At 35.3% G+C, this 14,181-nt stretch overlaps 1 protein-coding gene across 1 annotated transcript; it reads right to left on the bottom strand.

Annotated features, from left to right (window-relative positions):
• Positions 1-7,616: 7,616 nt before the first annotated feature.
• Positions 7,617-9,881, bottom strand: LOC113059628 (single-stranded DNA cytosine deaminase-like). The gene is made up of 5 exons (XM_026228170.1): positions 9,175-9,881; positions 8,752-8,917; positions 8,369-8,648; positions 8,153-8,268; positions 7,617-7,859 (listed from the first exon to the last, which is right to left on the bottom strand). Exons 2-5 carry the CDS (start codon positions 8,908-8,910, stop codon positions 7,809-7,811), a joined length of 606 nt encoding a protein of 201 aa, XP_026083955.1. The 5' UTR covers positions 8,911-8,917; positions 9,175-9,881; the 3' UTR covers positions 7,617-7,808.
• Positions 9,882-14,181: the final 4,300 nt, after the last annotated feature.

Below are 14,181 nucleotides of genomic sequence, written 5' to 3' on the forward strand. Positions count from 1 at the left end.
AAATATAAAGATTGTTTTCAGAAAACCTTAAATGTATAAAATCCCATTTTACTCCAAAATTCTAATACATTTTAGTGTTATTTATGCTTAAAACAACAAAACAAAATAATGGTTAGGTAAAAAAAAAATAATAATAATAATAAAAAGAAAATAATATTAATTAAGATATTCAATAATTCAAGAAAAGTCTTATTATCTTTAAAAATTTGATGCTTTTCCATAAAATAATCTCAATAAGGATGTTAAGATATTGTTACTGGAAAGCATGACAAAAGTACAGATTAAAAATACAATTTAAATAAATGAAAATAATTATAATTGTAAGGAATTAAGATGTAATTTGTAATAATAATAATAATAATAATAATAAACTTGTTTTAGAATAATATTTTTATTATTTTTATTTAATTATATTTTAATTATCCACATTATAATTAATTGCATGTAAGTTTTATTCCTTAGATCGCAAAACAAAGTCCTGAAAATGTCAAATTTTCTGCTCTTTTCCATACAATGAAAATGCATGTAGAATGTAGATTGTTGGCTCTCTGACATGATCAGAAGAACAGCCAATCAGTGCTCTGTGCTGACCCCTGCAGCCAGATGATATGCACAAACAGCAGTGAATTTACCAATTGAAATAAGCAGATTTCTCTTTTACTGAGTTCCTCACAAAAGAATGACATTGTTGAAAAAAAAAACCCCTCTAATTCATGCATATCCGTATTCAAACACAAAGATCTATAAATGACCAAATAATGCAAGGCTACATAACAAGATCCAAGGCAAAATTATAAGCCCCATAACATTCTCAGTTGTGTCCTTTGCTGACCTATAATGCAATGAAAAGCATCAATTAAAAACCACTGATACATGGCGTTTTGTTATATAGTATAACCCTACAGCAAAACTCTACCCTATTATGTACAAAGGCTATACACATAACTCCAAAATTTGGATAAAAATGGGAAGAGCAAATGTCTTATAGAGAGAGAGAGGCAGATGGATGATGAGGGGAGGGAAGAGGAGGGAAGAGAAAAAGAGGGGGAAAGTAAAAGTCAAAGGATTCTGAAAAACACAAGGAGCAGCAGAGGATTGGAAATTTGTAAGTATTATAAAAACAAACATTATTGCACATCATCTAGGTAAAATAGAAGAGAATGTGGGTAGTGAATATGGGGGTACCTCTTAATGGGATAAATCAAAAAAAAAAAAAATATTCCTCTTGAAATAACATGCAGTGGTATTAGAAATATACATTTTATATGAAAAAGAATGCAGAATGTGCGTGTATGCTGTGTGTTGATCCATATGTGCACTATACAGTTGAGTTGTCAGGTTGAAAATGTTATGGATCCTGCAGGCAAACTTATTGTCTGAGGGAATGCATGGGGTACATATGTGTTAATGATGAGTGATGAGAATCTATGCATCTGTGTGTAAATGTTAGCATATGAATGTGTGAGGTTGTTGAGTCCACAGAGAGGGGTGGAAATGCACATTCTTTAGTGTGAGCTCATGTCTTGGACACCGAGAAATACAGGCTTAGAGGAAAAGACTTGGGGAGAGAGAAGGAAACAGACAAAGCTGGACGGATGGAACAGCTGTAACTCATATCTTTAATGAGCGATTGAGACCTCGACATCAATAAACGAGACCCTGCATGAATCACGGGCAAATGGAAATCTAAATAGGTTTCATCCATCTGCACTTCTGTTTTCTCATGCACTGTGTTCTAGAATGCATCTGTTTTATCCAAGTGTTTTTTTAGGATGTCTATAAAAGGATACATTTGGAAGTGATGACTTCCAAAGTTTATGAAGAACATGGCCTGTTAAGAAGGAAATCTGCTCTGCTGTAAACAGATGCACTGTGACCAATCTGATAACTGACAGAATTCTCAAAACAAAATAGCATTTGCAATTAGTCCCAATGGACAAATGACTAGTCAGTTTCAAATAAATACAGTTCTTCTGACTTTCTACTTTGTCCCCAAAAATATTAAGAAGTGTAACTGTTTTTAGTACTGTTAATACTAAGAAATGTATCCTAAGAATCCAAATAGCATAGAACAATTTCTAGATAGATCATATGATACTGATAACTAGAAATCGCTGCTGAAAATTCAGCTTTGACAGAAAAAATCTATTTTAATATATATTCATATAGAAATCAGTTATGTTAAATTGTAATAATGCTTCACAAAATGATAGTGATTATAAGCATTTTCAATGAAAAATAAATGTTTTAATCAAGCAAATACAGCCTTATCTGTACATAACAGAATTCAAAAACATATCTTACTGACCACAAACTTTTGAACGGTACTCTTTATCGATCGAACAATAACCTTTTCTCTTTTTTTGTGGAAGCCACCTTCCATTCCATCCACTGTGATTTTGAACACATTATTTCAAGATATTTCAGGTTTGCCATGATAAAACATGCTCATAACCTTTCTTGCTCTCTCCAGGCCTTGAGCTGTGATCAGCCCGCCGTGTAAAGACCCTGAAAGATGGGCAGCTATCCTAATAAATTGTCACATGGGGAAGGTGTCCCAATAATTATATCTCAGTAACTATAAAGGGAAAGGGAAAGGAAAAATGTAAATCGCATCATATGACCCCTTTAAGAATTTATCTTAAACTCTCTAGTTTAAGACAACTGACAACTGGCCCCGGTCTCCTCTACATGTTTGTAGTTCGCTGTGTTTTTTCTTTTTCTTGCCAGAACTACATGACATCGATGACACTGCTTTCCTACCACCAGGTGAGTTTGTACATATGTGAGTACACCATTTGTATTAACATAAGACAACAACAGTCTCTGTACCAAAGACTGCAGAGAGGAAATACCCCTGAACCAGGATGTTCATCAACCGATAAAGAGATGCATCCATTCACTCTGTCTCCTCAGATGGCTAACACACTGACACACACACACACACATCCTATTTAGGCTAGGTTTTTTTCTTGTTGACACCCTGCTCTGCTGAACGAGAGATTTGTATTTGATATGGTGCATGTGAAATAAATGACATCTGTTTTCTGCAGTCTTCCAAGAATCTATGTGATCAACAAAGATATCTGTGTAAGAACTGTGTGCCAGCAAGACGAGATCCTGATGGGTAAGTCAGTCAATATTGAGTCCGTAACACACTACAGAACATGGTAGAGTGGGAGTAGAAATTAATGTTTTTTGAATGGGCCATATTGTTAGATATATAAATATTGTTATCATATATTATTTAGCATTTCTACCTTCCACCATTTTTCTGACAAGTTTTGCCATAGAACATTTAGGCCTTCACTGCAAAGACTATTTTAATCACTCTTGATGAATAATTTAAACCTTAAGATCAGTTTATTTGAAGAGCACACTTGATTTTAAGTATCCTAAAGTATTCAATAGATTATTTTCAGAGCATATATCTTAAATATATAAAATTCTATCCTTCTCCATTTAAATACATCTAACATTTTAGTGAACTAATGCTAGTAACAAAAAAAAAAAAAAAAAATCAAGATAATAATTTGATAATAATTGACAATTCTATAATAATTAATAATAATTCAATATAAATTAATAATATCTTACACTGCTGTTTGCCGTCAGTAAGATTTTAAAAATATTTTTGAAAGAAGTCTTGTGCTTAGCAAGGGTCCATTTATGTGACCAAAAATAAATGAATACGATTACAAATAACATTAAGGTTATCAATTTCTTTTTTTTTTTCAGCTGAAATCTGTAGAGAAAAATCAGGTTGGCCAAAACGCCAAAAGAGGACAACTAGGAGATACTGTCGCCGTGCCAACTCTAAAACCTGGGCAAACAGGGCCTGAAGTCAGATGGATGACAAGGGACAGAGTTTTGGTTCCAACAAATACAACTATGAATCTAAATGTTGAATCTAAAAATCTAAACTTTTTACATTTCTAAAACAAACCTAAGCTGTGTTCCAGAGACCTACACTGTTCATAATCACTTATGTAACTTATAATCATTTTAATGCTTGAACATAGAACTGGAAAAAAACAAATGCTTGGTTGAATGTCTCAGTATTTTTAAAGAATGTATTTTAATAGGATTGCAAAGGGCATGGCAGTGCAGTGCACAACACTGAATGTTAGAGTAGCCTGCTAAATAACCACTATTTGCATCATATTCTTCTATTATACTGTTAATTTCCACACCAACCACTGTAAGTAAAAGATGAAATGCACAACAGCAAACAAAAATGTTGATATTTTCACTCTCAAAGATCAGTCTTTCACAGAACTTTGAAGCAGTGTGTGGTTATGAATGACTAATTCGCTTTTGGACTATCATGTCTTATATGTTAGGATGTCCTGTTCTTATAGAAAACTACCAGCACAGATACATACAAGATTAGATTTATATGCAGTAAAGCATAAGTGTGTTCAGTGGATAAAAATTTATTAATCTTTTACACAATAAATAGGCCCATTACACGTAGTTTCATAAAAATTATACAGAGATAACAGTAGGGGGCGACAGACATGACAGAAAAACAGCAGCAGGCTGTGATACAAGTGTCTCCTCTAAATAATTCATTGTTTTGATAAGTGGAGATAAACAATAGAAATTATGTAATGAGTTGATTTAGGGCTTGTGTCTGGTGCCTGAGAGTGTTTAATGATCTCACTGCGGTCATGAATAACACCTTTTTAGTCAATATGTCGACATTATGTTCAGTGATATGTAAGCAAATGGAAGACACAAATAACTTTTCTTCTTCCCGGGTTTGAAAACTACTAGATATGTTTAAAAATGTGATTTGGACCTTTCTACACTAACTGTGTTTGAGTAGCTTCTCACATTATACATCAGACGACGTCGTTTGCCATCCACAAGCATTTGACAAATGTACTTTCGCCAACCTGAGGGAGAGAGCATGTTAGAAAAGAAAGAAAGGCTGATGATACACGTGGCAACTTATTGAGCAATGTTGCTGTCAACCGGCAACCAAGTTAGACACGGGGCCCACGACCTATCTAAACTATCCAGATAAAAATCTGCTATCTATTTTTAATGGAAATTTGCCCAATCAAACATTGCTCAAAAAAAGTTGCTCAGAATATCATCAGCCAAAGAAGCACATTTTGGCTTAAGTGTGTTTGAAACTTAAGAGTTCAGACAACTGTACGAATCATCCTTGAAGTTATTAGCTAGTCAAACAACTCTGAAAAATCAATTACCTGAGAGCCGTTGAGATAGACTGAGGAAAGGGACAGAGAAGGGGGACAAATGAAATATAGTATCTGAGAGTCTGATTCAAAATTGTTTTAATTTCTTCTGGGCAAAGAACTTTGCATTTTTAAACTGTGTTACACCTGTGACACTCACCGTTAGTTAGTGAGCACTTCTCCTTTGCCTAGATAATCTCACAGGTGTGGCATATCAAGATGTTGTGTTTATAATTTGGTTCAGTGTAGATCCAGAGCACAATACTTCAGAAAATCATGCATGGTTTCAACCACAACATAGATGGGAAACAGATCCCCCTACTAGACGCAAGTGGAAAAGGGATACATTTCTGTGGAGGAAAATTTTGGTAGCTGAATGGAAGCCAAACAAGTGAACATGCAGAAATTAGCTCTGAGGAAAATAGAGTTTTAAATTTGCACCTTAAATATCCAATTAAATAGGAGAGATTTAGAGAGGGGTAAGTCATTGAGTGTGTACTTTTAAATGGATATGTTTATTTTCTAATATTTACTAGGGTTTTTTTTAATGTAATTTTCTAAGGCGAGATAGTGCCACGACAAGATCATTTGTTTATTCACTAATAAGCGTTGTATATACGAAAACACAAACACACACACCGTACCTACGCAAGCAGATAGACCAGTCATGCTACCAAAAAAACAAGAAAAAACGAGAAAGAGTGGGCAGATTTGCATAAACATTTTGCACTTCCTGAATCCCCCACGCAGAACATACCAGCCTCAACAATACACATGATGTATTTGCTGTGTAAGCAACTGTATTGAAGAGTTTTACAACTTTACAACTACTACTGAGTTTACCCAATGTGGTCAAAAAAGTTTGATGTTAGTATGGGTCTTCACTCCTAAGCCTGCTGGTTGTAGTACCTCTTGGTGGGTGTAACCCTGTTACAAATTACTTAAATAGTACAATATTAATTTATTTACACACACACACACACACACACAAACACACACACACACACACACATATATATATATATATATATATATATATATTAGGGCTGTCAAAAATAGCGCGTTAACGACGTTAATTAGTTGTTTGTCGTTAATTACGTCAATTTTTTAACGCATTTCACGCATGCGCAGTGTGACAAATTATTTAGGTCAGGAAAGTTTCGTCGATCTCTGAATTCTCAAGATAGTAAAAAACAGCGGCGAGCGCCGCAACGAAAACACAGAAGAAGCTTACGGTTTTACCCCAGTTACTCTCAAATACATTCATGCCAAGCTTGATAAACAGAGACGACTTTGGTGGTTGATACGCTGGAGCTTCTTCCTGTTATAGCGTCCTGTGTTTCACACTGCGCATGCGCAGAACGCATACATGCAATGCAGCGAAAATTACAGCTGTTTGGAAAAGCATTTGCATTTTTACTTGGTTTTACTGGCACTTGAAGCCTTCAGAACGTGAAAATATCGATCCTAAAGTATTGTGGCAGAGCAAATGAACACCTCCTAAAAACAAGAGTGCCCAGAGTGCTTCTTATGTGATGGTGGCGCATGTTTGTGTTTCTGAGTTCATTCTTTCGAGTTTCTCTATGCATAATTTCATAGATATGTGGCTATATTTAACCACTGGTTCACCTAAAACTCTTACACTATCTGTAGTTAAATGGCATGGTTTGATATAGTGCTCAGGTAAATTTGATTAAGTAAATGTTAAACTTTTGAAATTCAGAAAAAAAGAACCACATGATGAAACAATACATGAAAATTATGTATCTGTGTCCTGTTATTTATCTTTTGGTACGCATTTCAGAAAAAAAAAAATGGTTAGGATTCAGGTGTAATTGCAAATAGTGAATAATCATGATCAATCCACTGAAAATTCTGATTAATTTGATTAAAAATTTTAATCATTTGACAGTCCTAATATATATATATATATATATATATATATATATGTTGATATTTATGTTGCAAATTGATTATTAAGTTTATATAATTAAACTTTTTATTTTGCTTCATTTTAATATTGGTGGGATACTGATTCTTCTAAGTATCTGAAGTAATCTCTTATGCTCAGCAAGGTTCCATTCATTGCATTATTTCAATCTTCAGTGACACGATCCTTTAGAATCATTATAATATGCTGATTTGGTGTTCAAGATATGAATCAGTTATACTATGCCCCATACCATACCTTTAATTTGATGAATAGAAAATACCCAAGAACAACATTTATTTGAAAACAAAATCTTTTGTAGCATCACAAATGTATTTACTGCCACTTTTCATCATTTGAATGCATCTTTGCTGAATAAAAATATGAATTGAAGACTAGTGTATGTGTATTCCTGGGACAATTAAAACTATGAATCACACTGGTTTAACACACAGGGAAACAGTTCTTCACAAATGTGTCAGTGTCAAATAACAGCTTTTATTTTGACTTCCAACATAATCACATTAATGCTACATACAATACAGTACTAGATAAGAATCAAGTCAGATTCAAGTCACAGGATTCAAGTCTCAGGTCTACAGCACCATTTCTTTTAATCCCATTCAGTTCATCTCTCAGTGTTCATTGATTTGCAAATCTCATATTTGTGATCATAGCCCGAGGAGAGCGAAACCGTCCCTCAGATCTTCAGTCTCGCACGGCTACAGTGAAAAAGAAGAAAATACTTTTAGCGCTTGCAAATATTCTATGAACTTTGACCTCATCAAAATGTTTATATTTATATAGAATGTGGATTACTACCACAAATGCTACTGTTAAATAGAGTGTTAAATTCTTAATGACCAAATTTGTCATTGCTATTGTTGTAAAATATTCAAATGGCCACACTGTTTAATCTAATATTAGTCCGATAGTTTACTTAGTATTCACATACTTTCCTTGTAATTTAATGCCATAGCAGAAAACCATATTAAAATCACTGTAAATTTGTAACCTGCAGGATCCGATTGAGTTTTCGATCGAGTCGGACAGAGTTTTGGTGAAGGTCATCCCAGGCTTTAAACCTCCTCTCCCTCCGTGCCACAAATGTTTGCCAGCAGTAGAAATAGTCTAGAAACAAACCAGAATCTAAAAAACTACAAGTGTGACATCATTTGCCACATTATATCACAAATATAAACCACGCCCCCTCTGGCCCCTCCCCTTTTACCTTTATAAGTCATCACAGAGATCTGCACTCCTGCCCTCTTCAGGTGTCGCAGTCCTTCCCTTTCCTGGCTGTCCTCTTCATCACAGAAGTAAAGGCGTGACACGAAGATTCTCAGACGGAGATTGGGTGTCTGCGACAGGAAGTGGGCAAGTTGTTCAGCGCACTTAGAGCAGGGTGACCAGGAGCAGAACCAGGTCACTGCGTAACACATTCTCACACCGTCCACATTGGATCCCCACAGCCCCGGACACAACGCACCCAAGTGACGTAGAAAGAGTAGCTTGAGACAAAACAGAAGAAAAAAAGTTACAGATGGAGAAAGAATGAGTAAGTGAGTACGTTCATCTTCATCGTTTCACATTATCAGTTGATCTTTCCCTCACCTCTACATGGCAGCCGGTACGATTGCGCAGGTGTCCAAAGTCAAAAGAGAGGGAATCAGGGCCGGTGCGTCTCTTTACAACAAAACAAAGGTACGTCTCGTGTCTCCCTCGGGCCCAGCGCACATTTTTATAATGGAAGATAAATTTCTTCTGGGTCATGAGCACACTGTTTCAAAATATGACACTGTTATTCATTTTATACATTTGTTATTCATTTCTAATGTAAAAAGGGACCAAAATGCTGTTTAAAAAGAATGAAAACAACTTTTACATTTAAATGTTGTGCTAACATATAAATTAGTTTTTAGTTTCTCTCAAATTAAATGTGCCAATTTTAAATAAATGAAACCAAATTTGAATTCAAACTGTAATTTAATTGAATCTAAAAACAAATCTCAACTTTTGAATAATTCAGAAACTCGCCTGTGTGTCTACAGCATTCTGTAACGATCACATTGTTCTGCACCGCTAGGACGCCCTGCAGTCGTCAGTGTTCGGTTGAGTTAAGACTTGAGTTAAGTTCTTGACCATGTGCATTTAAATATAGACTCAGAGCCACGTGCACCCAATTATTCCCACAATCACTCACAGACCAATAACTGTCAGTTTCAATCTACAACTTCTGAAACTGGAGAAAATCTATAAACAGGTCAATGCACCTGCACGACATTAAAGTGCATCAACTGAATGACATCAAAGAATCAATTTATTCCTCAATTAATAAAGCTATTATAAGTATTATCATTTCAAAAAAAAAAAAAAAAAAGTGAAATCTAAAAAAATGCCCCTTGTCTCTCACTCTCACTTGTTTTGTTTTCACTCACCTGTCCAGCTTGCTGATCATTCTGAAAGTCGAAACTTGCTTACTCATTTAGTCAAGCGAAAGTCAGTGAGAGTTTAAAAATGGTTCGAGGAAGAGGGAGGTATAGAAAACCTATGACATGATCATATAGCTGTAAGAAAGAGGGTCCCTGATTGGGTGACAATGGTTTTCAAACCCGTTTGGGAGGGCTGAGGTACATTTAAACATCGACACAGCTCAATAACCTGCATGTGATATTTCAAGAGATATGTAAAAGACTTACAGTCTTTGTTGCACAGACAAAGGGCAGTGTAAATCTGACATTATATATTGTGAATTGGATGGCATAATAGATAAATGGATGCATGCATTTCTCAATTTTGTAAACTGTTTATTACTTTTCCAAGCTTATAAAATAGCACGTGACCTTGTCCTAAACGTATATTAGTCTCTTGAGCGCTTGACTTGTTTTCTAACATTTTTGCTTCAGAAATTGCTGCCAACAGCATAACCGAAGCCAGTTGGAAATTTCCAGATCTCTTGCACCCAGTCAGGGAAGCCTCCACTTCATTTTTCCCACACAATTCCAAAAAAACAACCCAAACACTCCCATATACCTTCTCTCTCTTGCTCAGACTTTCTCTATCCGCACCCTTTCCACTTGTTTAGTTTTTCCCACAGGGAATAAAATTGTTTAACTACAGGATGTCATCCCAACCCCTGAAGACACCTTTCCAGTGGGTTTTTCCAAAAAGCCACTTTACACTCACACACACCAATGCACAGGTAGAAAAAAGGGTTGGCAAATCTGTCTGGTTTAGGATTTACTGTACACTTGTTAATTTACTGCTGTCTGCAAATGTCTCTGGCTCTTTCCTGGTGACTTTAAAGTTGGCATCCTGTGTTGTTTGTCTGTCTCCAGTCACTCGACTTCACCCTCTCATGCACTCTGCGGCCAGGGAAATCACCGCTCCCCAATGAGCTCCCTCTCTAGTGTATGTGTGTGTACGTCTGAATGTGAACATCTGGAAGAAATCAGTCTGCTCCCATGATTTACCTTCCGACCACAAGTCTTTCTGAGGTCTGACCACAATGTGCTATCTGTGTATAACATGGGAAAACAGAGAAAAGAGCATAATGCAGGTCCTGCTCCCGTTAAAGCTGATTCTCATGATTTTTCATGATTTGTTTTGATGTGAATCATCAAAAAGAAGAAGAAGAAAAAAGACTAGACTTTTAAGACAAATATAAATCTTATGATATGCACATGTTACTAATTGTCACCAAAAATATATAATTCCGTCATGATTTACCCTCATGTCGCTCCAAACATGTATACATTTCTTCTTTGGAGCACAAAATAAGATACTGTGAAGAATTTCCATACTATGAAAGTCAGCGGGGTCCGATATTGTTTTGGAAACCTACAATCTCAAAAATAGGGAGCGAAGAACTGTTTTTGGTTCCCCCAAAGAACCTTGCAGTGGCAATGTTTTCTTAGTGTGAGTATTTAAAAAAATCTAAATAATCTTTTCCCACAATATAAAGACTCTTTTGCCAATGAAAAGGTTGCATGGAATGTTAACGAATCTTCAATTAATTATAGACGCCAATAAAGAACCTTTATTATCAGGAGTGTATTTACTTTCATTGTACAGAAAAAATAAAATAAAAAGAAACATTCTTCAAAACATCTTCTCTTTGTGCAAAACGCTTTGTGTTTCACAGGAGAAAGAACATCATGATGGTGAGTAAACGGTGACAGAATCTTTAACATTTGGTTCTCACAGGTGACCCAAAGCCCACTTTCCTTTGTTTCCTGCTTAAGGTGGGCAATGAAGACCACCATATTGATTCAAGAGGCACAACAAATTAATTGAATCATGGCCGGAAACACCAAGTCATATTTTCCGAAACGCACCCACAAACAAACACACACACACACAGAGAGAGAGAGGCCCATCGTGCAGACAAAATCAACCACAACTGCAAACACACTTACTTTCCAGAGTCATGAACTCACATCTGTTTCCTGGTGACAATAATAGTTAGACATCGGTTAGGAGGATATAGAAGCAGGTGTTCAATCGCCTGAGCAGCTCTGTACATTATAACAAAAGCTCCTCCACAACACACCCGCCGCTATGACTTGCAAAGCTACCAAAAGGAAAGATGAAGTAATTGCGCTCATTAGTTGACTAACACAATTGCAGCCATGAAAACCATGAAAAGTGGCTGGTACTAAAACAGGTTTTTACATTAGAGTTGTGCATGACAAAGACTCGATACTGTCTGTGAACAAAAATGGGGTTACACGTTCTTCTAGTAGCGGATTCATTTTTATACCTCAATGTGAATGCACTGAAGGGGTCTGATAAAATGTAAAAGGTTTCAGGTAGATTTTCAAATCATCATGAAACTGCATTTAAACCTAGACATGCATAATACTGGCAACAGGAAAGTAATACCAAAACCAGCAAAATGAGTACAACAGGCCTACATATTTAGCGTGTTTAATTCTTAAAGTAGTTTAGGTAGTTCCGTAATCTCTTTTTCTGTAATAGGTTAAACTCCCAGATTGTAGATATGTGTTTGATTGCATTGAATGCTCACTTGTAATACTTCAACTCTTCATTGGATAAAGAAACACTGAACTTAATTATAATATTAAATTAATAAATATATAATTATATAATTATATATATATATATATATATATATATATATATATATATATATATATATATATATATATATATATATATATATATATATACACATATATATAATTATATCATTTAAATATAAAGATGGTACATTTTCATGACCATGTTTCTTAACACGCTTAAGTGCAATATTAAATGAAAGGTTTTACTTTAAAGTACATTTTGAATGATTTTTTTAATAATCTTTTTCAAGTTCACTTGTTTTGACGTATTGTCTAACATACTAAAGCACATGTAAATGATTTGATAGTGATTACATTTAAAGTTAATATATTTAAAACATACTAAATTGCAATTTCAGTAATTTTGAAATTACATGTAAAATGTAATTTCAACCTCTGGTTAGGCACATCAACCATGACATAGTTATGATTGATGATCAGTCATTGTTCTGTCCTGGCTGGAGTATTGCAATGCTCTCTTGGCAGGTCTTCCAGACAGTTCTATCAAACCTTTACAATTAATCCAGAACGCGGCAGCAAGATTCATTTTTAATGAGCAAAAAGAATACACGTCACACCTCTGTTTAACAATTTGCACTGCCTCCCAATGGCTACTCGCATTTAATTCAAGGCATTGATGTTTGCCTACAAAACCACCACTGGCTCTGCACCCATTTACTTAAATTCGTTACTTCAGACTTATGTGGCCTCTAGAAGCTTGCGTTCTGCAAGTGAACGTCGCTTGATTGTGCCATCCCAAAGAAGCACAAAGTCACTTTTACGGAATTTTAAATGAAATGTTCCCTCCTGGTAGAATGACCTCCCCAACTCAATCCGAGCAGCTGAGTCCTTAGCCATCTTCAAGAATTGGCTAAAAACACATCTCTTCCATCTTTATTTGACCCTCTAACTCTAGCACTAGCTATTCTAATTAAAAAATAAAACTAAAAAAATACCTATAGCTTTCTAATCTTTATCTATTCCATGTTTTCTTTTCATTTATACAATTAACAAAAGCAAAAAAGAGCTCTAACACTAGCTTGCTCTATTCTTTTTCTATTCTTTTTATTTATTATATTATTTAAAAAGCCCTTGCTATGTGTACTGCGTTAAGCTAAGGGAGACTTGTTATAACACTTGTATATCATTGCTCTTTTGTTGATTTTGATTGCTTTCATTGTCCTCATTTGTAAGTCGCTTTGGATAAAAGTGTTTGCTAAATGACTAAATGTAAATGTAAAAATGTGCTTAAAGGAAGAGTACACCCAAAAATGTTATATTAACATCTAATTTGAAAACATCACATTCAGTTTCAGTATATTCTTTCAAAGTGTATTGTCACCATAAGCATTCTTTAATTTAAACCTATGCTGTGAAATCCTGCTAAAGCTTCCTTTTTCACAACAGTGGTTTCTCAACAATAGTTAAATGTTTGGGGTAAGTTAGTAGTGAAAGCCTTAGCAGTGACAATGCAACCTTCTGTTGCAGGTGAGCATCAACTCAACCACACAGTGAACTGTATAAACATCCGGTGGTGAATGACAGCCTTAGGTGCTGTTGGGTAGTAGTGCGAGTGGTTAAGGTATAGCTGGTGTTTTAAGCCAACCACACAGCATGAGCAGCTCTTAGTTTCAAATACACTCAGCGTCACTAAACTGTGTCCACCCACACAAATTTGGAGTAGCATGCAAGAGTTAACTGTAACTTGCAATGTCTCTGCAACAAATTTAAAGCAAACAGGCTGGATATGAGACACTGAACTCAATTTGAGTTTGTATCATGTCGTGTTGTTCCTAGGTTCTGGTAAAATCTATCAGAGCATTTCAGTGCAGCAAAACCACAGATCTATTGGTACAGAAAGATCAGTGAAGCAGAAAAACAGATAACCATGTTTGGTAGAAACACATCAAAAGGTCCATACTGAGGAGATGGATGCATTTACTAGTAAACTGTTTAATTA

This window comes from Carassius auratus, chromosome 41 (assembly GCF_003368295.1).
Source record: "Carassius auratus strain Wakin chromosome 41, ASM336829v1, whole genome shotgun sequence".
In the NCBI taxonomy this organism is placed as follows: domain Eukaryota; kingdom Metazoa; phylum Chordata; class Actinopteri; order Cypriniformes; family Cyprinidae; genus Carassius; species Carassius auratus.